Below are 27,386 nucleotides of genomic sequence, written 5' to 3'. Positions count from 1 at the left end.
GGTCTCATTGCGAAGATGAAGCTGCTCCTGGCCCTGGCAGGCGTCCTAGCTGCACTCATCCTGGCCCAGCTCTGTGAGGGCACTGCCCCAGGTAATAGCCCTTTGGGCGGCCCAGGAGGAGGGCAATGGAGGGGGAAGAACTTGGGTGTGGGGGGACTGCAGCTCCCCTGGACCCTGAGTTCCCTTCCCTCTGAACAGCCTCCCCCAGGGCAGTGGAGACCTCGGTCCTTCGGGGCTGCATAACAGAGGCCAAGTTGCTGGTGGATGCGGCCTACAATCAGACTCAGAGGAGGTAGGTCTGGGTCTGAGGACTGCATGGGCCTGAGAGGGTAGATGAGGCAGGATGGGCTCCAGCCAAGGTCACCTCACCCATCATCCTGCCCCTGGGCGCCATGGGGCAGTGCCACGTGTGTAGAGAGCCTCCCTCCCCTCCATCATTCTGTCTGTTTACACTGTCCTGACTGCCTGCCGCCCGGCCTGGGGATCTGCTGGGTGAGTCTGCTTCCTTTCTCCAGCCCTCATCCCTCCTCTCCTGGGCAGCATGAAGCAGCGCCTTCGCAGTGGATTGGCCAGCCCCATGGACCTGCTCTCCTACTTCAAACGACCAGCAGCGGCCACCAGGACAGTCGTTCGGGCTGCCGATTATATGCATGTGGCCTTGGGGCTGCTGGAGGAGAAGTTACAACTCCAGGGGTCCAGATCCTTCAATGTCACTGGTACTGTGCTCCCTACTGAGCCCCCAGGGCCTTCCCTGGCCTGGGAGTGGAAGGAAGCCAGGAGGGGGAGGCAGGGTACACAGCCTTGGGATGTTGGGAGGGGAGAGGTAAAGGGATGAGAGATACTGAGCAGACAAGCTCAGGAAGGAGCTAGAATCCTGGGTCCAGACCCCTATTCACCTCCCCCCCAAGATGTGCTAACAGAACCCCAGCTGCGGCTGCTGTCCCAGGCCACTGGCTGTGCTCTCCAGGACCAGGCCGAGAAGTGCAGTAACAAATATCGCACCATCACCGGGAGATGCAACAACAAGTGGGTGCCAGGGCCTGCGCCTGACCTGGGGGGTGCCTCCCTTCCCTCATCCACCCTTCCCTACACGCTGAGTGGTCTCCAGGCCCAGAACTCTGCTGACTTGAGCCCACCTACTGCTGCAGGAAGAGACCCTGGCTGGGGGCCTCCAATCAGCCCCTGGCTCGCTGGCTGCCAGCTGAGTATGAGGATAGGCTGTCGCTCCCCTTCGGCTGGACCCCCGGCAAGAAGCGCAATGGCTTCCACCTCCCTCTTGTGAGTCAGGGCTGAGGGTCTGGAGGATGCTCCTTCTCTTCGAAACACGGGAGTCAAAGCGGAGCCCAGAGTCAGCCAGACAGGGCTCAAATCTAGGCTCCACCACTGGCCGGCTGTGTGACTTTGGGCAGGCAATACAGCTGAGTCTCAGTTTCCTCATCTGTAAGATGGCAGTAAAACCTACCTCATATTGCCGACGTGAATATTAAATAAGGTCCCTCCTATAAACATCCATATCGGATGTGGTCTATTAACGCTAGCTCTTACAGTATTGTTTTTTCTGAAAGAATTACTGTCAAAGTATCTTGCTAAATATAAAGAGCTATACACCTTCATCTAGCTATGTCTGCCAATCTAAATGACAATGTTTACCAGCTTATCAATTTTCTATTCATATGTCAATATAACAATCCATCACCTACATCTATCAAAAATCTACTTATTAATTTTTCTTCCATTGATCCTTCCGTCTATCTATCCAATTCTCTCTATAGTTATCCACCACCTAGCAACCGGTCCGTGCATCTATCGATCAGTTCTATCGTCTAGTTACCCACTAGTCTATGAATTGATTTATCCATTTGATCTATTTACCTCTCTGGAAGAGCTGGTGTGGTCTCAGCCAGCCAACCCACCCCCCCCCCCCCCTTTCTCTTTACCCCTGGAATCCTCATGAGCCAAGCCAGAGAACATCTTTCTAGGAATGACAGCCACACAGGAGGTGGGACAAAATAGGAAAGGGGAGGGGAGGTCAGGAGAGGAGGAGAGATTTTGTTAACTCCAGCAGGGGCCATCTGCTGGCTCCTGAGTTCCGGGTTGGCCCCAACACCTTGCAGGGTCTGGGAGCCCATGCCCTACAGTGACCTATCTCCCCTCCAGGTCCGGGACGTCTCCAACCAGATCGTGCGCTTCCCCAGTGAGAGGCTGACCTCCGACAGGGGCCGGGCCCTCATGTTCATGCAGTGGGGCCAGTTCATTGACCACGACTTGGACTTCTCCCCTGAGTCCCCAGCCAGAGTGGCCTTCACTGCGGGCGTCGACTGTGAGAAGACCTGCGCCCAGCTGCCCCCCTGCTTCCCCATCAAGGTACCCTCAGCCAACCTCCCAGGCCCCGGTGCAGCCTCCACCCAAGGGCTGACAGCTGGGAGTAGGGATGTGGAAGACTAAAACACCATCCTCAAGGAGCTGTCTGTGATGCTGGAGTATCAGGCAGAGATAAGAGGCACAGCCTGGAACACACCCCTGGTTCTGTGCGTCTTTGAGGGCTGGGAGTGCAACCTGCCAGGAGGTTCAGTGCAGGCTCCAGGGAAGGGAAAGCAATCGGACTGGCCTCGACCCATGGGTCTGATTCTCACAGGGGAAGCCACGGAGCTGCTGCTTTTGGAAGCCTTTAGGGCCTCTTTGCTCTTGCCCTTCTCTCTTTCCTGGGAAAGTCCAAGGGCCCTGCAGCTCCCGCCAAATCCTGGGATCGGGTGTGAGCACAGTGCTCTCCTTCAGGCTGAGAGGCAAGGGTGGTGTGAAACACTAGGGAAGAAAAGATGGACTCCAGCGAGCAGAACTTCTACTGGGGACAGAGGGGGGCCATACACGCACACACTCCGACATGCACACCCTCACTCACACTCAAGAGGCAGGGCGACATTCATGGGGCGTGACATGTGAGGGCCCGTGGCTGGCTCCTCCCTGTTGCAACCCTATCCATTCCTCAAGCTCTGGTTCACGGGCACCTCCTCCAGGGAGCCTTCCCATATCTTCCTATTCTATCTTTAGCTTTTGGCTTTTAGATCAAGCACAGCAAATGGCACCTCAATCTAGAGTGATAGTCTCCATATGTGTGGCTGTTTTCCCTGAAAGGCTGGCTTCCTGTACCCTGTACTGGGTCTCATTGACCTTCACAGTACCAAAGCACGAGCACAGAGAGGCACTTAGGAAATATCCATCAAATTGAATGGACTGAAAGGAGCACAGGCCTAATCGACAGGAGATCTAGGTTCTAACCCCTCCTCTCCTGATAACTGTTTGCTACTTCCCTTCTCTGAGCCTCAGTTTCCCCACCTGTAAAATGAGGATCTAAGGCCTCATCCATTTCTAACCTTCCATGACTCTGTGGCACAAAGTGCTGAGGATGTGCAGGTTGACCTGGTGAGCAGTATGAGTCTGGGTGAGTCAAGGAGGGCTTCCTGGAGGAGGGGAGTTTTCAGCAAGGTTTTAAAGCAGGTGGGGGATGACCAAGAAGAGTGAGCTTTCTTTCTAGGGGTCCCAGTCTCACTGGCTCCTCTTCCACCTCAGATCCCACGCAATGACCCTCGCATCAAGAACCAGAGTGACTGTATCCCTTTCTTCCGCTCGGCACCCGCATGCCCCCAAAACAAGAACAAAGTCCGAAACCAGATCAACGCTCTCACCTCCTTTGTGGATGCCAGCATGGTGTACGGCAGCGAGGTCTCCCTTGCCCAGCGGCTCCGCAACCAGACCAACTACTTCGGGCTGCTGGCTGTCAACCAACAGTTCCGTGACAATGGCCGGGACCTGCTGCCCTTCGACAATATGCGCAACGACCCCTGTCGCCTCACCAACCGCAATGCGCGCATCCCCTGTTTCTTGGCAGGTCAGACTCGGGGTTCTGGGTTGGGAAGCCACGGCGGGCTGTGACGTGGATGTATGGCCTCAGACCTCAATATTAGACACACCATAGCACAGACCTGTGGTAGTCGTCATGGAATCAGTAAGCGGGAAGGAGTCCCTTTGCAAACGCCCTGTGTGTGGCCAGCGATCACCGCTTGCCTCTCCCCAGTGATAGGGAGCTCAGGCCTATACAGTGCAATGGTCCATCTGTAGCAGCGCTGACTGTTACAAAGGTCTCCCTCATTTAGAGCCAACATCCACTTATTGCTCTTCTTCATGCTTCTGGAACTTCAGAGAAGAAGCTATCTCTCTTTCACACAGTAATAGCCTGTTTAATGACCCAAATATTTCTCTTCTCTGGGCTAAATTCCCTTAGGTTTTTATGTGCCCTCTCTCTTGCCTCACTAGACACTGTTATCTGGTACCTTCCTCTGGATGCCTGATGTCAACTCTCCTGGGGCCTTTGCCCCATGTGCTGGTTATAATGATAATGGTCATTGTTTCTGGTTATTTATGACATTTAAAGGCGCCATCTCTAATCCTTACAGCAGCCCTGGAAGGAGGGCATTTTTATCACCTCCGTCTGACAGACGAGAAACTGAGGCTGGGGGAAGATAACTAATGTGCTCAGAGCACAGATTTCAGGTGGCAGAGTCCACAGTGGGCACTCAAGTCAGCGTAGTGTCCGGTCTGTGACCTTCCCACTCGACTCCACCGCTTTCTTCTCAGGGAGTTGGCTCCAGCCGCCTTTCCTAAGGATTGTATATTTCTTTGCTCCTGGCAAGAGCAGCGTGCACCTTCACGAGAGGTCTACTAAAAAGTAGATTAAATATGACTTTGTACAAAAGGGTTTAGTTCAAAGCCGGCAAATGACTGTGTGTAGGGCCCACCTTTGGGACTTGACTTTCCTTCCCGGCCTCGAGGGGAAGGTTTGCTACAGGGACGGGCTCTGCCCAACTCTCTTGGGCTCCCTGGGGAGAGCAGCACGACACTAAGTCCAAAGCTGGGGGAAGGTCCAGCCCTCGGCAGAGGACGTGCAGATGGATGCAGTTCACAGGACACGTGGGCTCACAGTCCCAAAGTCAAGGTTCCTAGAATCACCCAGCTCCCTCCACCAGCCTTGGATCCGGTCATCTTACAGAGTGGAATCATTAGGCAAAGATTTTCCCTCCCCGTGCTTTTCCACCTCATCCAAACCTGTTCCAGTCACTTCAGGATCCAAGACCCTGTTGTCCTCCCCGTCCTGGCCCGCTGTGCGGGGGAGGAGGGTGGCGGTCAGTGGCACCTCACAGCACAGCTGAGGAAATGGAGGTCCAGTGAGGGCCAGGAATTTGGCCCAGGTCACAAAGTCCCACCACCTCTCTTGAGTCCTCAGAGCTCTGACTGCCTTAGTAGAAAGACATTCTCTGGGAAGGTCTATGGTGACTCTAAACTTGGGGTTTTCCAGGTGACTCCCGATCAACTGAAACCCCCAAACTGGCAGCGCTGCACACTCTCTTTATGCGAGAGCACAACCGGCTGGCTACCGAGCTGAGACGCCTGAATCCCCGGTGGACCGGGGACAAGCTGTACCAGGAGGCTCGGAAGATCGTGGGGGCCATGGTCCAGGTAGAGAGCCCTGGGTCCCAGCATCACCTAGAAGACAATCTGGCAAGAGAAGCCACCTGAAGGAGTGGCTCCCACCTTCCTTAACACACCCTCAGGGAGGTGCCTCAAGTCAGCTAAGTCTGGGAGACTGAGGGTGTACCTGATATCTGACCTGTACCCCCATCCCTGTGTGACCCTGTCCACATCACTCAGCCTCTCTGGGCTTCACTATCTCCATCAGCCAACAGGAAGGTAATGTTGCCACATTTGTCATGATGCCAATAAAGAATTAAATGTCTGAGCAGCCCTTCAAAAGGCAAGAGGCCTGTCCAAATGCAAGGGAGGAGGGTGGGCGGCCAGTGAGGTAACGTTCCTCCTATGTGTCCTCTTCCAGATCATCACCTACCGAGACTTTCTGCCCCTGGTTCTGGGCAAGGCCCGGGCCAGGAAAACCCTGGGGCCCTATCGGGGGTACTGCTCCAACGTGGACCCCCGTGTGGCCAATGTTTTCACCCTGGCCTTCCGCTTTGGCCACACCATGCTCCAGCCCTTCATGTTCCGCTTGGACAGCCAGTACCGGGCCTCAGCACCCAACTCGCGTGTCCCGCTTAGCTCTGCCTTCTTTGCCAGCTGGCGAATCGTGCATGAAGGTAACCAGGTTTTCCAGAGGCAGATGGGAGTGGGAGTAGGGCCCAGCTTAGTGCCAGGAGGCAGGCTGCTGCTCAGGCCACTGCTAACCATCTCCCCAGGACAGTGAAAACAAGGCAGGTGCCACCAAGACCCTCAGTCATGGGCCTCCCAGCTCCTGAGATTAGAGGATTTCCAAAAGGGGAGGAGATGGATATCAGAATGGTGGCTTGTGGGCCTGAAAGGAGCTTGCCTTCCACACCTTCTTTAAGAAGTGGGGGTGACTTCTTTCCCCGCCAGCTCCAACTCCCTTCATGTCCACCCAGGCCCCTGTTTCCTGATACAAACTTTGTAGAATATAAGCGAGTGTCTTGTCCAGGTCTGAGCTAGCCTGGCACCATGTGATGATCCAAGGGGCTTCCCAGAGGCTAGTCCAATCTGTGCTGCTCATATTCCCCGCCACCAGGTGGCATCGACCCCATCCTCCGAGGCCTCATGGCTACCCCTGCCAAGCTGAACCGCCAAGATTCCATGTTAGTGGATGAACTCCGGGAGAGGCTGTTTCGGCAAGTGAGAAGAATCGGGCTGGACCTGGCAGCTCTCAACATGCAACGCAGCCGGGACCATGGCCTCCCAGGTGAGAGGGCTGCCTGCCCCTCCCAGGCTTCACCTGGACCAGGGCTGCTGTTGGGGGTGGGTGGGTGCGGGTTTCAGAGAGGGCCCTGGGCGCCTCCTTTCTGCCTGGAACTGTGTACAGGATGTGCTGTGTTCAGAGGCACACAAGGCCAAGGTTGATGCAGTAAAGCATCCCTGGGACCACCTTTTTGCTGTCCCTCCACGTCTTCTCCATTCACTGTAGGGTCTCTAGCTTTAGGTTCACAACAGGACCAGGACTTGGACACAGGAGCTGACAAAGGAGATCAGGACATTCCGAGTAGAGAAAAGCAGTAGATTTAAAAGGTAGAGATGAACTGCTCCATTCACCGTCAACCTGGCAAGTTCCAAGGAGGAGGAGTAAAGGTCCAGGGATATAGAAACTAGCTCCTGCTCCAAATGGAGAAAGACACAGAGCCCGAGAGGCAGGGAACAGGTGGAGTAAAATTAAGACTGCCTTGGCTGTTTGGTGAGGACATAAAAAGACTTTATCCCACGAAAGAAGAAAAACTAGGCACTTTGCTAGGAACTTTCACGGATATTAACTCATCTAGTCCTCCCAACGACCTTGAGAAACAGCTGTTACAGCCATTTTCAGAGATGAGAAAATAAGATCAGAGACATCTAGCAATTTGCCCAAGGCCACACAACAAGGAAGTAGTAAAATCTGCTTCAAGTTCAAATGTTCTCCTTTCTTCCCCCTGTTCAGGCCACAGTGTTAGGGGTAGCCTTTGGCCACTGCCTTGCTCCTCTCTGCCTCTCCCCACCTCCCACTTCCCCGTCTAAATACAACCTGAAGCCCCACCCGCCTCGGCTCACCTTTGGCCGTGTATAACGGAGCGGGGGGATTTCAACTGCACCTAACACAGCACCTGGTGGGCACATTGCGGGCACTCAAGAACCTGAATTTCTTTCCTCCCCTCCACTTGGGCGCTCCTGAAGGCTAAAGATGCGAGGGCACCCCCTGCTGGAGAACTGAGATTGCTAGCCACCCAAGTTGCTACAGTGAATTTCTGTTCCCTCCAAGCTGTCCCAGAAATATTTTCCTGATACTAGCTCCTGCAGTCTCCTCCAGTCCCTTCCCAAGTTCAATACTTAATTGGGAATTGGAAGACCTAGTTTGAACTCCACTTAATAGTGGGGTGATCTTGGAAAACTCATGGTTGCTCAAGCTCAACAAATATCCATTGATAAAATGGAGATTACGAAGTGCCTCACAAAGGTGTTGTGAGGATCCTGAGAGAGAATCACACAACACTTAGTACAGTACATGATGTGATTTCCCTTTGTTCAGCTGGGAGATGGGGTTTGTGAGTGGTTGTTCAATGGACGGTGTTGGGCTGGTGTTTCTTCAGGTTACGGCAAAGCTATTTCCTACCTTGCTGGTCCCTGCCACATCGTATGGCTTGGTTCTGGTGTGGGATCCTGAGAGCTGAGACATCAGTGTGGCTAGTCTTTGGAAGTTTGAGTAGGGGAAAAAATTTTTAAACAGCTTTATTCAGATATAGTCATATCATATCATAAACTTTACCCGTATGAAGTACACAATTCCATGATTCGAGTATATTTAGAGCTGTTCATCGATCACCAAATTTAATATTAGAACATAATAACAGTCACTCCCCATCCCCACCCCAGCCCCTGACAATCACTGATCTACTTTCCATCTCTACACATTTGCCTATTCTGGATCTTTCATATAAACAGAATCAGACAGCATATGGTCCTTTTCTGAGTAGATGAACTTTACCCATGCTCTTCATTTCTAGTTTTTTTCACTCATTTATTTACTCATTCATTCATTCGACAAACCTATTGAGTCTTGTATATTCCGGGTACTGTCTTATTTGTCCCGAATTAATGCACATGAGCCCAATAATACTATCATTGTGGTTATGAGTGTGGGGTTACAACAGCTTTTTACATTAGGACCCTCTCTCAGTTCGATGCACACAAAGCATGGTTGTCTGCTCACGTTGAAAATGAGCGGGCGGTGGCCTGCTCTTCGGAAGGCTCAGGGCCACTTTTGCAGCAGGGATCTTGTTCTGCCTAGTATTGCCTACCACAGGGTTCTCTCAGGAGAGAGTGTGGAGAGAAGCAGAAGCTAATGCGCGGTGGGCAGAGGTGAGACTGAAACCGCTTCTGCCCTCTTGCCCTACAGGGTACAATGCCTGGAGGCGCTTCTGCAGGCTCTCCCAGCCCCGGAATCTGGCTCAGCTTAGCCGGGTGCTGAAAAACCAGGCTTTGGCAAGGAAGTTCCTGAATCTGTATGGGACACCTGACAACATTGACATCTGGGTTGGGGCCATCGCAGAACCTCTTCTGCCAGGGGCCCGAGTGGGGCCTCTTCTGGCTTGTCTCTTTGAGAACCAGTTCAGAAGAGCCCGAGATGGGGACAGGTAAGAGACTCTACCCTAAAGAGACCAGCCCCAGAGGCAGGGCAGAAAAGCACTAGCATTTCAAGACTCGACAACAGGGGAAGGTACTCTTTTTAGCTTCATCTCTTCCAAGTTCACAGGACCTGAGACCAGGAGGCTCCTCCCTGGAGAGCTTGGTCAGAGGGAGAGAGACCACTGACCCAGGCAAGGCTGATAATCGCCTGAGCTGAAGGCACCTTTAACCCAGGAGATAGACCTGTCAGCCTCGCTGTTCCAGGCTAGCAGATCCCAGAAAATATGGCAGAATGGGCTAAATCTGGTTTCCCTCCAGTAAGCTTGTGGTTTAAGACCTGACTCCCTATTGGATTCGGCATTTACCTATGTTCAAATCCAGCCCTGACCACTTAAACTACTTTGCATTTAATGCCAGGCCATTTACTTGATCCCAGAACCTGTTTCTTCATTTATAAAATGGGAATAATACCTATTTCGCAGGAGTTTTGGAGAAGTGAACGAAACAGTGTATGTAAAGTACCCAGCACACAGCAGGTGCTCGTTATATGTTAACTCTCCCCAACCTTCACCCACGTCTCTTGACTCTCTTGGTAGGTTCTGGTGGCAGAAACGGGGTGTTTTCACCAAGAGACAGCGCAAGGCCCTGAGACGGGTTTCCTTGTCTCGAATTGTGTGTGACAATACTGGGATCACCACCGTTTCGAGGCACATCTTCAAGGCCAACACCCACCCCCGGGGCTTTGTGAGCTGCAGGAGCATCCCCAAGTTGGACCTGTCAGCCTGGCGAGGCAAATGAGGCTCAGCAGGTAAGAGGAGGCCCTCCTTCCACAGCCCTGGGCCGGGTCGGGCCCTCACATCCCTCCCTGCAGGGGACAGCTGACTCCTTTCAGGCCTCTAAGCAGAGACAACAGAATTTGTCACTAGGGACAGGGAACTCTTTCCTAGTGGCTTTCCTGTATGCTAGCTTCTGGGCTGATAGTTAATCCCGGGGCCTAGGCCTTTGGGGGGGACAATTAAGAAGTGCCAAACTAACCTCAGCTTAGTCATCAACACCCTAAAACAGCCCCATTTCTTGATACCCAGCAAGTTCCTCACTTGCCCACTTCTCCTGCTTCCACAGGAGTCCACGCCAAGCCTCCAATCTTGGAGACAATGGGACCTACAGAAGACCACAAGCCCACCTTCTCCCCCATATCTTGCTGACGCTTTTGCTGGCTACAGAAAGCTGGTTCTTTGGCTGGGAGTGACAGCTGGTGCTCCCAGCAGCAAGGAATCCTCCCGCCTTGGGAGCTTCTTAGCTATTAGGTCATGCATCAGCTCCAGGTGTAAGGACTTGTGAGCCAAGCAAGGCGGTCTAGAGGCCCTCATCTGAGAATAGTCATCTGGAGGGTTTCCAGCCCCTGTCTCCTATTTCCCAGCTTGTCCCCGACCCCTGCCCATGACTGGGAGGCCACATAGTCCCAGCCTCTAGCCACCTCACAATCTTTCTCTGGAGCCTGCAGGCTGGGAAGCACACTCTGCTTCTACCAATAAAGCACTGCTAAGGGCACACACTGGTTTTTGCACTGGGCTGGGGAGGGCATGACCCTAGTCCCGTGCTTTGTTCCAGATGTTTAAGAGGAGGGCTGCCAAGACACAGCTGGCACTAACCTCTAAGCCTCTCTTGGGGGCTGAGTTAAGAGCAACAAAAGAAATGCTCTGGAGTAGGAAAAGGGGAGGGGCAGCAGCGTTAGGGGCTCCAACATTGAGGCTATCTCAGACATGCCAGCAGGCTGAGCAGACAAACAGCCAACAGAACGTCAGTCAGTATAAAAGGTGTTTATGTAGAAAAAACACAATAAAAGATACCACCCTGCTAGCAGAAAGGACTGCGCACTACCTTTAGCCTTCATTTACTCCAAAAATAAGGTATATCTCAAACGCAATAAGCCCCACGCAGTAGGATGAGGCTACTCTGGAAAGAGGATGCTGAGCCTCCTGGGCCAGGAATTTAAGATCTCTCACACCTTCCTTCTTCTTTCTTGAGCCTCCATTTGTAAAAAGGGTTGTGGAGCATAAGGTACCTGCAGCCCTCTGCAACTGAGACTGAGATGAGACAGAAAAGAGGCTGTGTCAAGGACAGAACTAACTATGGGGTTACCCCAAACTCGTGTCAAACCAAAAAGCCTGCCTTGTTGTGATGCCCACTTGCAGTAGTTGAAATATGAAGATGGGGACCATATGGGGGGCACAGGGTCTCTGGTTTATTGCCACCTGGCAGGGAGAAGACCCTGCTGAAGACTAGGCAGAGGCGTCAGCCTGGGACTTTCTTAGCAGGTCAAAGTGGTCTCTAATAAGAAGGATGAAGAGGCAGGAGGGCACCGGCCTTAGATAGCGCTTGACTTGTCCTCTTGCACGGAGGGCCAGGGCTGCAGTGAGCTAGGAGACCGTGGCTCCCGAGGGGCCCACTAGGTCCTGGGGAAGGCTTTCTCGGGCCTCCTGCATGCGGCGCCGGGCCCGACGGAAGGCCTCTGCAAGGGAAGCAAGTACAGTAGTCAGCTACTGATGTGGCGAGGAGCGTGGCCCATGCTGACCCTGGGTGGCAGCTGGGGAAAGAGGGGAACGTACCCAGCACACTGTGAATAGAACTCTGCTGGCTGAATCCTTCCAGACGGTCCAACACACTCCGCATCCTTTTCCGGAGGGAACTCGACTCCATGAAGGCCCTGCAGGGGAGCCCGCTACGTGGCCACGGCTGCTCTCTGGCCCTCAGGGATAAGCAGCCCCGAGGCAGAGGGCCAGGGTGACTCACCTGGACTGCTGCAGACAGTGCAAACGGAAGGTGACACTGCCTGTGGTCTCTGTGCGGAGTCCAAAGCGGCTCAGACGCTCCCCCTGTGGCACGTAGTTAGCATCAGCTTTCTGTGGTTTCTAGACCCCAGGCACCATGCTGGCCTCCTCCTGTTCTTATTCCCATTCTTGGGGAGAACAGTTGTTGGGGAAACCACTTTCCAGGACCCAGACTCCATCACCTCAAGGCTAACACTGGGCTCCCAACTGTAAATCAGGGAACATTCCAACTTCATTTGAGAATAAGCAGTCTCACAGGCTGCCTGCCAATCCTCCTCACCTCCAACTGAGGCCTCACTGATGGGCTGGAAGGAGGGGCCAGCTATTCTGATGGGGATCAAGGGAAACGTCTAAGTACACTATTTTCCAAAGACCTCCTAGGATAGCAGAGTGGACATTTGCACCTAGGTCAAGACGTGGCCATGACTTCCAGCTTAAGCCACAGGAAGAAAGAGGCTAAATAACAATGAAGCAATGAACAAGGGACCTTAACTCAGACCCCACCTTCTACAGAAGAGATAGGAACACAAGTTCCCAGCATGAAGTCTCCACAGAGACAAAAGTCACCTTGAAGGTTCCTGGTATCCGCACGTAGGAGATGTCCTCCAGTTCCAGAGAACCGCCGATGAAAAACCTCCTCAGCTCAGCCACGGTGCCAAGCTCCATGGGTCTCCACGTGGAGACCGTCAGGGTGTGTGAGCCTGTGCACGATGAGAACGGTGCCAGGGCCAGAAAGGGCCTGTGGTCCCTCACTGACTCTCCAGCAATGACACAGTCCTAGCCACCAGTAAAACACCTGGTCTGGTGACGACCTGACCTCTGGCGAAGGTTATCATGGCAGTTTAGGGCACCTGTTTGGAAATCAGTGGGACAGACATTCAAATCTCAGCTCTGCCAGTTCTCACCTGTATACCAGGACAAGTTTCTTAACCTCTCCGAGCCTCATTCTCCTCACCTAGTAAAATGGAAACAGTAACACCTATACCTCACAAAGTGGGTGGGAAAATTAAAGAAGAAGCACTTAGCACAATGCCTGGCACACAACAGAAGATAACGGCTATTATTTCAAAATGAACGCTGATTCATTCACTACACATATGCTGAAAGCTCATTTCTGCCAGGCAGCCTCTCCCTGAGGGCCGCAAGTCAAATCAGAGGAGCGTGGAGCAGCTATCAGGGACGCCCAACCTGCTCAACTTCGCAGTTAGTTGGAATTTCACTCAGCTGTCTCTAATGGAGGGGGAACAATGCCTCAAAAGGGGCAAGGAATCTTGTAAGAGAAATGCTTCTAATTCCTAATTATCCCTACTTCTCACTGGAAGTGGCTGAATCTTTTGGAAGTGTTAATCTTGTTCCTAGGAGCCAGGGCATGTGGGCCACGTGAAAGGCAGGGACAAAAGGTCACCTGGGGTGGCAGGCAGCACCACAGCCCCGTAGCCTTCCACACGATACCTCTGCCAGAAGTCCAGTGAGAGGACCTCGCAGTAGAGCACAGGCCACTCCGGGAGAGCATCTGTGCGAGGGAGAGAAGCAGCCAGGTCATAAGAGGCCTTCACCAAGAGAGGGCACCGCGTGAGGAGACCGAAGGCCTAGGATCCACTGCTGAGCCACTCACCAGCAGATTCGTCCTCGTGGAGGAAGGAGGCCTCAAATGTGAACGGGTAGGAGAAGTAAGCCACCTTGTCCTAAAAAGGAGGAGTGTTATTTCATACTCAGTGTCATGGGGTGGGCAAGGCCTCTCTTGGAATTTGTTCTCCCTGTGGCCAATGTCAAGAACACCTTTACAAGAGAAAAAGAAAAACTATCAGCCCAGGTAGGAAATAAGAGGCTGAGAGGTGAAGGGACCCCGCAAATCAAGCTGCTACCATTCTCAAAAAGGCAGAGAGAGGAGCCTGGACCAGGCAGCGCTGCAGAGCCCGCGGAGAAGGGCCAGGCCCAACTCTGGAATTCTCCCCAGAGGGCATGGCTGCCAGGCCAATAAATCTTCAGATGCCACCCCAGGAACAGAGTCCTATTTCCTTCTAGGTAGCCCCTCTCGCTGTCCATACCATTCCCAGGGACTTGGTCGCACAGGTCTGTGTTATTCCTGAGAGCTGCTGGAACGCTGGGCTTGACCAGTCTGAAAGCCAAAGACCAGATATAGTGAGTTTACCTGGGAGGAGAGCAAGTAGTTGGGGAAAAAAACAAAGTTCCTTTAGCCATTCATTCACTCATTCATGCAATCATTCATTCATTTAACTTTACTGAGTGTCTGCTATGTGCTATGACCAGCCATTGGGATATTTTGGTGACCAGATAGAAAAGATCCCTGTCTCTCATGGAGCTAACATTCTAATAGGGGCAGACAGACAACAAACCAACCACAAGAGGCTATCAGGTAGTGATAAATGCTATACTAAAAATAAGCTGAGGAAGGGACTGAGTAACCTGGAGGCTCATTTAGAGTGAGTGGTGAGGAAGACTTCTCAGAGGTGACACTTAGGCTGAGACCTAAACTCAAGAAGAACCAGTCATGCAAAGATACAACAGAAAGAGCTTCAGACAAAGGAAATGGTCCTCAAAAGGCCCTATGGTGTAAAAGAACTCGGCGTGTTCAAGAGCAGAAAGAAAGTATGGCTGAAACGTTGCAAGGGAGAGAAAGGCAGGGCCAGCTCATTCAGGGCTTGGAGTGTGGATTTTACTCTAAGTGCAAGGGGAAGCCGTGGGAGTTGTAAGCTCAAGAGATATACAGCTGGTGTACATCTCTAAGGCTCACTTTCGCTGTCGTGTATGTGGCAAATTAACTGTAAGAGGGAGCAAGAGAGGAAGCAACAGGCTAAGCTAAAAACTTAATGCACTGGCCTAGGCAAGAGATGACGGTGGCTTGGGACAGGGTGCTCAAGAGAACAGACAATTCAGGACATCTCTTGAAGACAGAGCTGACAGGAATTGCTGATGGAATGACTGGCTGTAGGGAGCCAGAGAAAGTGAAGAAACAAGGACGTCTCCTAGGTTTTTGGCATCAGTAACTAAGTGGCTGACATTGCCATTCTGCTAAATGGGGAAAATCATGAGGACAGGTTTGAAACAAGAGGGAGAATCAAGAGTTCCTTTGGTCATGTTAAGCAGAAATGACAAAGAGGTAACTGGCTATGAGTCTGGAGTTCAAGGGGGAGGCCAAGGCCAGAGACAGAAATCTGGGAGTCTGAGACATATAAACAGTATTCAAGCCATGGGATGGATGAGACCACCCAGAAAAACTGTAGAGAGAGTAACAGAAGGCCCAGGCCCAGCTTTGGATATTCTAATAGTTTAAGATCAACAGAAGATAAGGAATCAGCCAAGGAGGCTAGTGAGCCACCAAGGAAAGAGAAGAGAGGAGCGTGGAGCCAGAAGCCAAGAGTTTCAGTGAGGAAAAGTAAGCCACATGAAATGCTTCTGAGAGCCCAAGTAAGGAGAAAGCAGAAAAGTCACTATAGGATTTGACAACTTGGAAGTGATCTATGACCTTGAAAAGAGGAGTAACAGTTTTAGTAGGCGTGGGGAAAGAAGCCTTACCAAATGCCTCTAGAAAACTGTCAGAATGGATATAAAAAAGACAGACAAGGAATATTACTTACTAGAAGTTGGCAACTCCACAAAGAAGTGGACGTAGAGATTGTCATACTCATAGCCTTGGGCTGAAACTAAGAAAACAGGAAACTATTTCAGCTTATTCTCCTATCACCCTTAGCACCCAACCCAATCCTGAAGAGCCTACACACTTCTGAAAGCAAGTCCCTCAAGGGCCAGGAACACTGCGTTTCCAGAAAAGACTCGTGACTGAGTTTCCCACGTACTTCAGACAACCCAAGGCCTCCACTGGGGGAGGTGGAATCCTTTACAGCTGTATGTGGGCACTTGCCCGAGCATCAAGAGATCTCTGTCTGGGCAAGACACTTACCTACCTCTCCATTCACAAAGAGCCGGAGGGCACCTGGGACAGTCTAAGGGAGAGAGAAGTGGGGAAAGATCAGGAGGTCTGGAAGGAAGCAGCACGTCTCCCCCAGCCTGTCCACAAATCCCCAGAAGACCTGACCCTGGATGTCAGATCTGGGTGTGTCACTGTCGCACTTCCTCCCCACCCTGCCACTTCTCCACAGATCAGTTTCCTTCATGTCTAAAATTTGTACAGTAGGAAAAAAGCAAATAATTTAAATGGCAGGGAAGGCAACACAGTACAGGAAATTTACAAGAATGGCCAAGGGAAGCAAAAACAGCTGCCCCTGGGTGTACAGTGGGAAGCTGCAGACCCCGTTCCCTTTAGATGGCTGAAGTCAAGAAACAAGGGAGTTTCCTTTGTTAATTATTTGTGTATCTATTTTATCTAACTTTTAAAACTGAACATATGTTGCTAATGCAATATAAAAATATTGAAAGTTAATTTTTTAGAGGGGGGGAGATCACTGGGTAATTTTATCCTTGTTTCAGATCTAGAAACAAAACTCCTGGAGTGAGGGAAGACAAAGAACAGGACCACAGGATAACTGACAAACTATTTCGCTTTGTTTTTTAAAAGCTAAACTATTTGACAACCAGAAATGATGCCCCTTCTTTCTCTACGGGGCACTTACGAAAAACAGCCACATGAAGAGTGCGGAAGACTTTTTCATCTTTATATTTATTTTGAAAATTAACTATAAAGTTATACATGAGTGCATTACCATTGATAAAAATTCAAAACTACCTAAGTTTAGAGAATAAAAGTAGAAATCTCTCTCACCACCCAATACCCATCTACCATCTCCCAATCCCACCCTTCCCAGAGAAAACCACCCACAGCATGTGTGCACCCTTTCACACCTTTTTCTGTACACTAACAGTTCTATATCAACATACAATGTTTTAAAACACATAAGGATTATAATCTGTACACTATTGTTTGACTTCCTTTTTACACTGAAGAGTATGTCTTAGGACCTTTGCGAGAGGCACTATTACTCAGCCACAGTCAGAATGCTCCGGCTAAGCCCAGCTCACGGTGCTGCAAGAAGCCAAGCTACTCACCATCTCGAAGTCAGTGCCCACGAGGCTATTGAGATACTCCTTGTGCCGGCCATAAAGCTGAGGGAACAAACCAAACCAAGACTCAAGATGCGATCCCCGCCAGACCAGGTTCAGTCTGAATGGGAGGGAGAGAAGCAGTACTGGGGAATGCCGCAGAGAGCTGGAGGCCTATGCATCACCCCAGCCACTGACGTTTTAAAGTGAAGCACTGAGGCTCTGGAATCCGCTGGTCTGGGACTTGCTCTTACAGTTCTTGCTCTTACAGGCTACGTGACCTTGGGCAGACTGCTTAGCTTCTCAACCTCAATTTCTCATATATAAAATGGTAAAAATAAAAGCATTCACTTCAAAGTGTTGTTGTACGGTCTAAATGAAATAAAGTATGTGAAGTGCCTACCACAGAGCATGGTAAATGCTCAAATAAATGGTCATTGTTATTATTATTGTTATATTATGATCAAAAGCTTGTGTCTGATATGTCAGCAATGCTTCCTAAGTCAAGAGGGCCATTAACAGCAGACCTTGCAAGTGCTGACATCAACCTCAGACACGGTCTCAGCTCCCAGGCACTGAGGCTCATCCCTTTGGTACTTGGAGTGAACGAGCTCTTACATCCTTGAACACACGCTGTTCCCGCTCCTCCTCCTCCGGCTGTGCGAGGGAGGACACGTTGTCAATCGTATACTTCCACAGCTCCTGTTTCTCCCCCTCGGTCTCGATTCTGTAAGGTCAAAGCCACAAAAAGACCAACTCTGAAAATAAGAGATGGGTCCCCCAGACCTAGCCCAAGGATGAGCCATCACTGGCCACACAACTCACTTACAGTATATGATAACGAAAATGGCCAGAAATACAACAAGGCGAGGGACACAAAACAGCAAAGCAGAAAGGGCACCAGACTAGACTCAGAGGGTAAAGGTTCTGGGCGCAATTCTGCCTTAAAGTCATGGTGAAACCCTAAACACAACATCCCTGGCACCCCATTCTCTCACTTGAAAAATGGACAGGTGGGTCTGGATAATTTCTAATTTACAGCTGTTACTCTAATACAGAGAGATGAGGAACAATCAGCCTGGAGGAAAAGACCTGGCTGAGTTCATCTCTCCTTCTTCTGGTTAGTTCTTATGTTCAGCAGCACAGAGAACTATTTTCACATCGCTACACAGCTGGAGTTATCACTTTCAAATTGGTGTAGTTGCATGTTTTCTGAGAAAAAGATGCCTAGAATCCTAAGCGTCTATGACCCAGAATAGAATATGAACCATTGCCTGGGAATTTAAGTTAGAACAGAGGAAGGGCTGTCTGAGAAGCTTTTCCACTAGGGCCAAGAAGAGAAGCCAAGGGAAGGAATGCCAGCCTCCACTACCCTTTTCTTCCTCTCCACACCTGTAGGGTCCTTTGAGGCCGGTGAAGTCAGGTTTTACTGTGATCACACCATTGCTGTCCACCTTCAGAGTACAGAGGACATGTTCATACTTCTTATAGCCAAGCCTAGAAAACAGGAAATCAACACCAAGGTTCAGGATCGCTGGTCCCACCTCCAGAGAAAGAGGAAGAAGTAGTCAGCCCACATCAGGGAGAGGACAGAGGCTCTAGGGAGCATTATCATGGTAAAATATTTTCTCCCGAGTACAACTAAGAAGAAAAAGAAGAAAAAGTCCCTCCCCCTATACACCCCGGATGCCTGTAACAAGTAGGGGATGGTTAGTGAGAAGAGGTGAGGATGAGGATGTGAGCTGGGCAGCAAGAAGCTTCACTCACTTTCCATAGGGTCCCAGGTCTGCCATGATGTACATTGTCTGAAGAGGGGTGTTGATGACATGATTGTTCCTGACGAACTCTTCTGAGGGTTCCCAGGTAACGATTCGTGACTTGAGGATGCCGCCCTCCCTGAGAGACACCACAGGAAAGGTCACTTCTCTGGCACCCCCAAAGAGCCTGAAGGAGGAACACAGAGGAGCATACCCAGGTGGGGGCCTACTGCAGAATGGGAAGCTCCATTTGGTGGACATATCGAGAACACTGGCGTAAAGGACCATGAAGGCCCCCCACAGTCCCCATACACCCTTGCACTCACATCCCTCGCCTGTCCTGCCGTCGCCGCCTGACATTTGCCATTCGCTCGACCAAGAATGATGGCACCTCGCTGGCTGCAGTGGTCATTTTCTGACAGTGCTGGGAAAAGAGAGCAGCCCCGTGTAACCCATCTAGTCAGGGCCACATGGGACCAAATACCTGAAGGCAAGTTTTCCTTCGGAAACCTCATCCAGGACCTGACCTAACAGGTAAAGACACCTCACAATTATACATGCTAACAGAGGGGAGCAGTGGCACAAACGACCCAAAGAAGATTCCTCCCACACCTTGATTTGCCCTAAGATTTTAGCTGCATACTACCCTTCAGAAATGAGTTTATTTGTGCTAATATTAAAATGACTCTTCAATCTCTGAGCACATACCAACGAAAAGTTGGGTGAGTTTGCCTGGTAGATGTTGACGTTAACCAGGTAGTCAGAAGATGCCAGATGGGAAGTAAGTATTCTGTGGAAAATCCTCACATGGCTAACTGAGCACTAACTGTAATTTGCTTTACTTTTCCAAAAGACAACCCAAATTTTATACACTACCAACCCACAGCTTTCCTAATACAAGCATCAATCTTTCAAAAACATTCATTTAACACCTGCACCTTGCAGAGATCTACAAGATCATAAACAAAAATCAGAAAATACAGGCTCTACTCTCAAGGAGTTTAAAATCTCAGTGAGAAGACAGAAGATATTATACAGTGACTGAAGAAACTGTAAAACAAGTCCACAAGGGTATGTTGGCACAAACAAATTGAGAACTTAAGTCATTCTCCATGGCTGTGCTGAATTCCTTTACAAACCCAGATACCAAGAGTTTTGGCTGAATCTCCTGATGAATTTTATCTGGCTGGTTCAAGACTCCACCCACTTGTCTTATCACGTGATGCATGGAGGAAGTCAAGCCTGGTGGCTCCTTTTTCTGGTTTGCAGTCTGTAAGCCTATCATCAGAGACATTGCTGGCTCCCCCAGGCCCTCCAGCAGGCAGAGAAGGGAGCAGCAGCCACACCACCTGCAGACCGTGCCCACCCTACTTAGCTTGGCTGCCAGCAGCACAAGGCGGTTCCTAGACAGGCTGTTTCTCCTTAACAGGCTTCTGACTTAACACACAGAACCTAGTGAGGCCAGAAAGCTAGGGGAGGGAAAGGAGATGGAAGCTATGGGACCTCATTAGGAACAATACCTCCTCCAAATTGGTGTATCTATCAGAGTCAGTGTAGGTAAAGATCCGTCGGTTCTTCCTGCCACCCGAATTCTCCAGCTTCAGGATCTCTTGACGGTACTGATGATCCAAAGGGCTCTGACAGGCTGCTTCATTTTGGTACAGATCTACTTCAAACTGAGGTCACAAGAAAACAGAGATCTACTGAGAATAAGTCAAACTTTTGTTCCTATAACTGCTTAGTCAGATCAGTCCTATAGAGCTGATGCAATCTGACATGTTTTCTTAGCCAACTCTCAATTTACCTAAACTAATGGAGGGTAGGGGATCCAAAGAATGTTAGAGCTAAAAGGAACCAGAGTGATGGTCTCATCCAAGTCTGCTGTTACAGATGGCATGTGGCCCAGAGGTGAACAGTGCCTTACCAAGGATGATAAACTGGGTAGTGGCAGTCCCTATGTTACATTGCCCCTGTAAACACAACAGGGTAAAGTGTAAACTGCTATGACCTTTCTGGAAATCAGTTTGGCAATAAGTTATCAAGACTCCTTCCTTGCTACCAGCCAGGTGGAGGGAGACTGAACAAAGTGACAGCGGCTCACCTGGCTAAAGAGCTTCTCCTGCCACCCAATCACGACCTCCTCCTCTTCATCTTCATCTGGTCGGTGTCCACCTCCCAAGAGAACAGAATGAGTTGAATGTTTAAGCCAAACCAGCACCACTTCTCGCTCTGTGATTCATTCTAACCAAAGTCCCTGCTCTAATATTTGCCACCAAACAAGTTGGAGTTCAGTGTTTTATTAAGCACTCACTCTAGACAAAGCTTAGAGAGGCTGTGGACATGTCTAGAAGCCAGGATTAGGACCCAAGAAGTCTTAATCACGACTCTAATTTGAATAAAAGGAAGTCATGTCTTCCAGGAATTATTAATTTAATTCAGTGCCAAGAGCTGAAATTTAGATATAGGCTGACTAGCTCTTCCTCAAGCCCAGTTGTCTACATTTGCTAGACAGGAACCCTGGCATTTTCACCTTTACTATTGTGAAGCCATATATCTAGAATCACAAGCACTGTAACCTTAGGAGACCAGGTAACAGAAGAGAAGAGGAAAGGCAAATAAATGATTATTTAAAGAACCAAATCTAATACTCCTGGCTGAGTATGCCTTTTTCAGAGATACATGCTTCACAGCCACCAGCCACACTCTTGTCCAGAAACATATCTGAACAGAAACAACAAAAGCAGAGAGAACAGTGACTTAACACAAACACACTGTTCTCTCTTCCTCACTCTTCCGGCTTCCTAAATAAGGAAAACCGCAAGAGGGCCGTTGATGTTAATATGCACATTTTTCAAGCAGACCCCAATTTTAAAATTGTTTTACAAAGTGTTTGGAGCATATTTTCTCTTAGAAAAAAAATGCCACAAATGATATTTAGGTTGACAGGCACATTTATAACATCTAAAGTATGGCTTTTGTTACTTTATTTGCCCACAATTCGGATCAGTACCTTGAAGGCAGGAATCAAGTCTTATTCAATCTTCATGCACAACATAATGGAGTAGTTAAAATTACCTGGGATCAAATCCTGGCTTCAACATTTACCAGCCGTGTGACCTTGGGCAAAGAACTCAACCTCTCTATGCCCAGATGACAGACCTGGGTCTACCGTGTCTCAAGAGTTAACTACCTCCCCAGGCCCTTCCCCAGACCCCCAAGGGGCCGCATCACCACCAGACACCCACTGGCAGTTGGGGGAGGCCTAAACGTGGCCAAGTCTATGAGATCCTTCCCAAGCTGGGCAGCAGGCTGGTAATGGAGGAAGTTGCTTGACGTGATTCTTTGCAGGTGGACTCTGTCAGGAAAAGAGAAGCCCAAAATACTCGTTACAAGGCACACAACCAGGAGATGAACACAGAGCAAAGATGGAAACAAAACAGAGAAGAGGGTGGGGCCATCAAGATGGCCGGGAGGCAGGCAACAGAGAGGAGGTGAGTGGGGCGCGGGATCCCAAGGAGAAGGGTGAGGATGAGAGTGTATTAGGGACCCAGGGCTCCGAGGAATTTGGGAGGGGCAGGGCCTGTAAGGGCTTGCGTGGATCCGGCAGCTGTGACTGCAGAAGTTTCCGGGTAGTGAGGGCGACGAGAGGGGAGCGGGGAAGCAGTGGTCTGGATTGTAGGCGGAAGTGGGCAACAAGAAGTGAAGTTCGGACTCGAACTATCTGAGGGCATGAAAGGACGGGGCTCTGGGGCGATGCGACTACCGGAGACGCAGATTGCGCACGGGGTCCCGGGAGCGATACACGGCCTCTCCGGTGTCAGTGCTCCAGACGGCCTCCGCCATGACAGCTGCGTCGCGCCGCGACTGAGCCGGAAAGCGCACCGCCCCGTTCCCCTAGCAACGGAGACGCTGGGTTGGGAGGTGGCGGAGGCGGTGGCCTCGCGCCGGGTAGGGGCCCAGCTCAGGCCGAGGTCACGTGAATCACTGTCTAATACGTGTGCCAAAGAAGCTCGCTCCCAACGCCGGGCTTGATGCACTTTACAAATGAGGAAACTAAGACACAGCCATCGGCCCGTTTCATATAGATTCGGAAATGGTGATGGGGACCAAACCCCGTGTTCTGAGTTCTCAACCACTACTTTTTCCATCACACCACACAGCCTTCCACTGAATGCTCAGAAACTTTGGCCCGAAAATTGGTGGATGTGACTCACAGAAGACACTCATTTTTCCCAAAAGAGTCATGGAAGGTGATGGCACTGTGGGGGATTAGAATTTGCCACCCTAAAATGTGTCTCTTTGGCTTATTATTATTTTTTTTAAAGATTGGCACCTGAGCTAACAACTGTTGCCAATCTTGTTTTCTTCTTCTTCTTCTCCCCAAAGCCCCCCAGTACGTAGCTGTATATTCTAGTTGTAGGTCCTTCTAATTGTGCTATGTGGGACGCCACCTCAGCATGGCCTGATGAGCGGTACCATGTCTGCATCCAGGAACCGAGTGGGTGAAACCCTGGGCCTCTGAAGCCCAGCATGCGAACTTAACCACTCAGCCATGGGGCTGGCCTGGCTTGATTATTTTTAAGGACAAGATGCTAAAGGAAACTTTGACCGTCCCCCTAATTGCCTAAAAGAATTTAAGATAAAAGAGCCTGTCCTAGGAAGGAGTTCTCACCAGAGATAATTCTAGGTGTGGTAGACAGCAAGGCATCTAGCAAGGGCCATTTTATTTAAAGATCTCTTTTGTCTCCTTGTCTATAGATGGCCCAACAAACATTTGTTTATCAAACATTTGCTTTTCCATCTCCATGTAAATTGCCTTCCTCTCCTACAGTTTGGTGAGCAGGATGGGACAAAACTTAACCGGCTGGAGGCTACTACTGCATCTGAGAGATCCTGGACCCCTGACAAGAGCCAGCAGGAGGTAAGAGTTCTTACCAGTCAGTCTCCAGGATCTCTCCCTGCATGGTCCAATGGAAGCGGGAGTGGTGAATTTTTTTCCTTTTCTAAATTTAGATTAGCAGGAGAAAATATTGGTGAAGCTAGCTTCCTGACCTCAGCAACTCTGGGATATTTGCTGTGAGTACTTGTTGGTTTATTGATCCTCGTCCTCTCAGAGATGGTCACTATTGTTCCTTGTCTCTGTCTTTGTGTCTATGTCTTGATAGCTTGGCTTTGTGGTGTTTTCAGTCTCCACCATCCAGAAGATGCACATATCTGTGTGCATCTTGGTGGCCAATTGAGTAGACTCAGGTCTGAGACACACTCTCTCTGTCAGGCTGTATCAGCTCTCAGGGGAGTTTGTCATAAGAGGTCCTAGTTGCTTTCATAAGGGTCCTTTGTCATCTCAACATTTGTTGTTTGTTAATGCTGGTCTTACTGCCTGTGCAATGAAGGCCTTTGCTTTCTTAGACTATTTTGGGGAGTGAACTTTCTGGATCTTGTGAGGGCTTCTTGTCTTGCACTCTCTTTTGGGGATGCCTCTTGTGTCCATGGTTAAGCCATAAAGTTTTGAAGCTGGATACTGGAGGGTTACTATAAATGTTCAGTAAGATTACCTTTCCAGATGTTCCCAACACAGACATAGATGAAAAGAAATTAATCTTGTCAACTTGCTGTTTTCTTGTTTAACCTGAGGGGTGACTCAAGGGTCACAAGAATTTATGAGCTTGTTTTACAGAAGGAAAAGCATGCCTTCAAGGATCACTAGATAACCAGTCCCCAGCTGCTGTTGATGCCCAGAAGTCAGATGGCCCAGGGGCTTTATGGGGAGTAAAAGAAACATGGATTACCCCTTTGTTTCTCCGAAACTCTTCCTGCCAAACCCCTTAGCTCTATAAAACCCCTGCTTCCTTCTCTTGTTAAGGTGGATTTGAGAGAACCCATCCTTCCGACTTCTCTTTTGGTCAATTCAAATAAACCTTTCTCCATCTCCAAGCAGATGTCTCAGTGATTGGCTTACTGCACATGGACACACGAATTTGAGATTAAGAGGTTCGGTATCAGTTTGAGTTGCTATTAAGATCCTACTCCTCAAGGTGGCCAGATGATGGATCATTTAAATTGGAAAATCTTCTAAATTGGAAAAAATTTTTTAAGAGCTCCTGTCATAATTGTTTGATTGGGATACCTATGAAAAGACCAAACTAAAGAGGAAAAACAAAAAAAATGACTAGCCTTAAGACCCTGACTCAGGTTACAGTTAAATTGAGAAAATGTAAAAGCATAAGTGTTGATGAGAGTATAAAAGTTGGAATGTTTGAGCTAATTTTATATGAAGAGGTTATAGCAACTTTGTCTGAGTGTATTTTGAAAATGGACATTATGTCTGGCTGGGAATACTTCCCCTATCCAATGTTATAAGACTGAGACCTATTGATCAAGTCCTAATGGAACTATGATTAGAGGTGTAACAGGTGATAGAATTTAGATGAAATTTTGTAGAAAAATTGATATATTTACAGGCTTTATGTGAAGTGATTGCATCTCTTTTTGCCTGATTGTATTATAGATTGTATTGGGGGGATAGACTTCTTGTCTCACTGGGAAACATTTCCCCTGCCTGATTGTAAGACAGCATATAAATCTGCCCTTCAGACAATGTAAATTACACACACTAAAAAGAAGTCAACAGGGTTGCCTGAGCCTATACTGTATGAGACAAAAACTAGGGCCTAATATCAAATGCTAATAAAAAAGATAACAGACTCTCCCCCCCAGGGTAAATTGTTCTAAGATTAAATTGTACACAAAGAGGGCCTTTGTTAAATGCTTTGTGCAGACTTTTAAAGGTGTGGTACACTGTCCTAAAGTTTTAAAACAATAGCTGTGGAGTCTTTGTGTATGTGTGTCTATATATATGTTATATTTGTGTGATATTTTACCTCCAGAAGATATGGCCAAAATTAAGAGCTGTGTTTAATTGGCTTAAAGAGAGCACTTACATGAATTACTTCTAAATGTAGTAGAAACTAACTCAAATGTCTTTCAAGTTAATGTGATATAAAATAACCTTTAGTAAACAAAAGCTTGTTTATGTTTGTTGGTTTGGTTTAAATAAACGTGTCCTCAAAGTTATCAGCATTGTATATGATACAGGCATGGAGCTGGGTTTACTAGCCAAATAAGCTCATGTTATCTCTGGTAAAAATTTACCAGTAAAATAATAGCTTAAAATGATAAGCTAATTTTGCCTAATGTCTCATGAAGTTTTTGTAGGTAATCTAAACACAATCGTTGAGAGCAAATAATTTAAATGTAAGTGAGATAAGAGTTTATAGATAAACTTGTAGCAATAATTATATTTTATGGCTTGAGTATTTAAAATGACTTCCAAAATCTCTTTAGTAACTTGAAATTTTGAAGTTTTGCTCAGCTAAATTAAATGATGGAAAATTCATTGAATATCTAGATCATTTGTAAATAAGATAAAATATTAGACATTAATTATTAATATAGGTTAATCTGCTCTTGGCTTCTTATTACAGAGAAACTAAAAAGTGTTTAGTTTTATTAGAAAACATGTCTTGTGTTTTATTAAAAGATTGTACTATGATGTAGCATGTTTCTAGAAATTATGAAAAGTGTTTATAAACTTGCCAAGCCACAGAATGCGAATGTAAAAGACAGTTTATAATTGCTTACTTCTCAGTTTTCACTAAAAATTAATGTCTGTAAGGGTTAAAAATTCTAATATGTGGTTAAAGCTACAAAAATTAATAAGGAAAAATCTTTGTATTCAAAGAAAGTAAGATGTATGTTTTCAGTAAGGAAGGTATAAGAAATAAAGATTTTTGGGCTGTTAAAAAGGTTATAGAAGGTTAATAAAAACAAAAACTGAGAAAAGAATTTTGTACATGGTCAAGTTGGCTAAGATTAAAATGAATTTAATTAAGTAAATGAGTTTTAATATCAAAAGTAACCTGGTCCAAAATTAGAAATTGGTTTTCTCTCTCTTAAAAGGATAATTTTCTTAAACTTTTGTTCTGCTCTTAATAAAGAAATTATAAAAAGGTTTTTCTTTACCTTTGAGTCAATCTACATTAAAGAAAGAAAAACTATGTTTTGTCAAAATAATTTCCTATGTTCAAAAAGGCTGAAGTCTCTCTATTAAGCTTTTTAGAACTGTTTGGCTCTCTATGTTTGCTTTCATAATCTTTGTCACTTTGGTTAAATGGATAACTAAGCATTGTTTCATAGAGATCTATGATATTGTGTGGGTAAATGTTATTGATATGTGTTCTTAAAAAATTATATTACAGGGCTAGCCCAGTGGTGTAGTGGTTAAGTTTGCACACTCCACTGTGGCAGCCTAGGGTTTACGGGTTTGGATCCCAGGTGTGGACCTAGCACTGCTCATCAAGCCATGCTGTGGTGGCATCCCACATAAAACAGAGGAAAATTGGCACAGATGTTAGCTCAGGGCCAATCTTCCTCACACAAACACACACAAAATTTATACAACATTCCTAAAATTCTGATCTATCCTGGTTGTTAGTCATAATTCTAGTTATTATCTTAGTGTTATGTGTCACAGAAATAGCCAAATTTGTTTTGTTTTGTTTGTTGATTGCCATTTTTAAGTCTTTTGTCATTTACAGACAGTTTTGTTTTACTCTTC

General features: G+C 48.3%; 2 protein-coding genes and 1 long non-coding RNA gene across 4 annotated transcripts in view; 2 read left to right on the top strand and 1 right to left on the bottom strand.

Annotated features, from left to right (window-relative positions):
• Positions 1-10,823, top strand: EPX (eosinophil peroxidase). Its single transcript, XM_046676917.1, has 12 exons — positions 1-91; positions 199-292; positions 541-716; positions 909-1,026; positions 1,149-1,278; positions 2,158-2,364; positions 3,568-3,886; positions 5,351-5,511; positions 5,885-6,140; positions 6,584-6,754; positions 8,933-9,170; positions 9,759-10,823. Exons 1-12 carry the CDS (start codon positions 16-18, stop codon positions 9,958-9,960), a joined length of 2,148 nt encoding a protein of 715 aa, XP_046532873.1. The 5' UTR covers positions 1-15; the 3' UTR covers positions 9,961-10,823.
• Positions 10,824-10,967: 144 nt separating this feature from the next.
• Positions 10,968-22,621, bottom strand: MKS1 (MKS transition zone complex subunit 1). Of its 2 annotated transcripts, none has more exons than XM_046676915.1 (18): positions 22,533-22,621; positions 22,015-22,124; positions 20,871-20,944; positions 20,290-20,445; positions 19,096-19,193; positions 18,780-18,908; positions 18,405-18,509; positions 17,631-17,739; positions 17,019-17,075; positions 15,916-15,958; positions 15,593-15,658; positions 14,042-14,112; positions 13,609-13,678; positions 13,399-13,506; positions 12,561-12,694; positions 11,956-12,038; positions 11,772-11,869; positions 10,968-11,674 (listed from the first exon to the last, which is right to left on the bottom strand). In XM_046676915.1, exons 1-18 carry the CDS (start codon positions 22,610-22,612, stop codon positions 11,583-11,585), a joined length of 1,683 nt encoding a protein of 560 aa, XP_046532871.1. In that variant the 5' UTR covers positions 22,613-22,621; the 3' UTR covers positions 10,968-11,582. The 2 variants fall into 2 exon arrangements, with proteins under 2 accessions (XP_046532871.1, XP_046532872.1); XM_046676916.1 differs by having other exon boundaries at positions 20,871-20,941.
• LOC124247533 (uncharacterized) overlaps positions 22,147-27,386 on the top strand; it is a 19,182-nt gene continuing 13,942 nt past the window's right edge. The window contains exons 1-3 of the long non-coding RNA XR_006890754.1: positions 22,147-22,260; positions 23,601-23,690; positions 23,783-23,845. This is a non-coding gene — a long non-coding RNA (uncharacterized LOC124247533). The remainder of the gene's footprint in view (positions 22,261-23,600; positions 23,691-23,782; positions 23,846-27,386) is intronic.

The sequence above is a fragment of the Equus quagga genome, chromosome 11, assembly GCF_021613505.1.
Source record: "Equus quagga isolate Etosha38 chromosome 11, UCLA_HA_Equagga_1.0, whole genome shotgun sequence".
In the NCBI taxonomy this organism is placed as follows: domain Eukaryota; kingdom Metazoa; phylum Chordata; class Mammalia; order Perissodactyla; family Equidae; genus Equus; species Equus quagga.
This window is presented reverse-complemented; position numbering and strand designations above follow the sequence as displayed.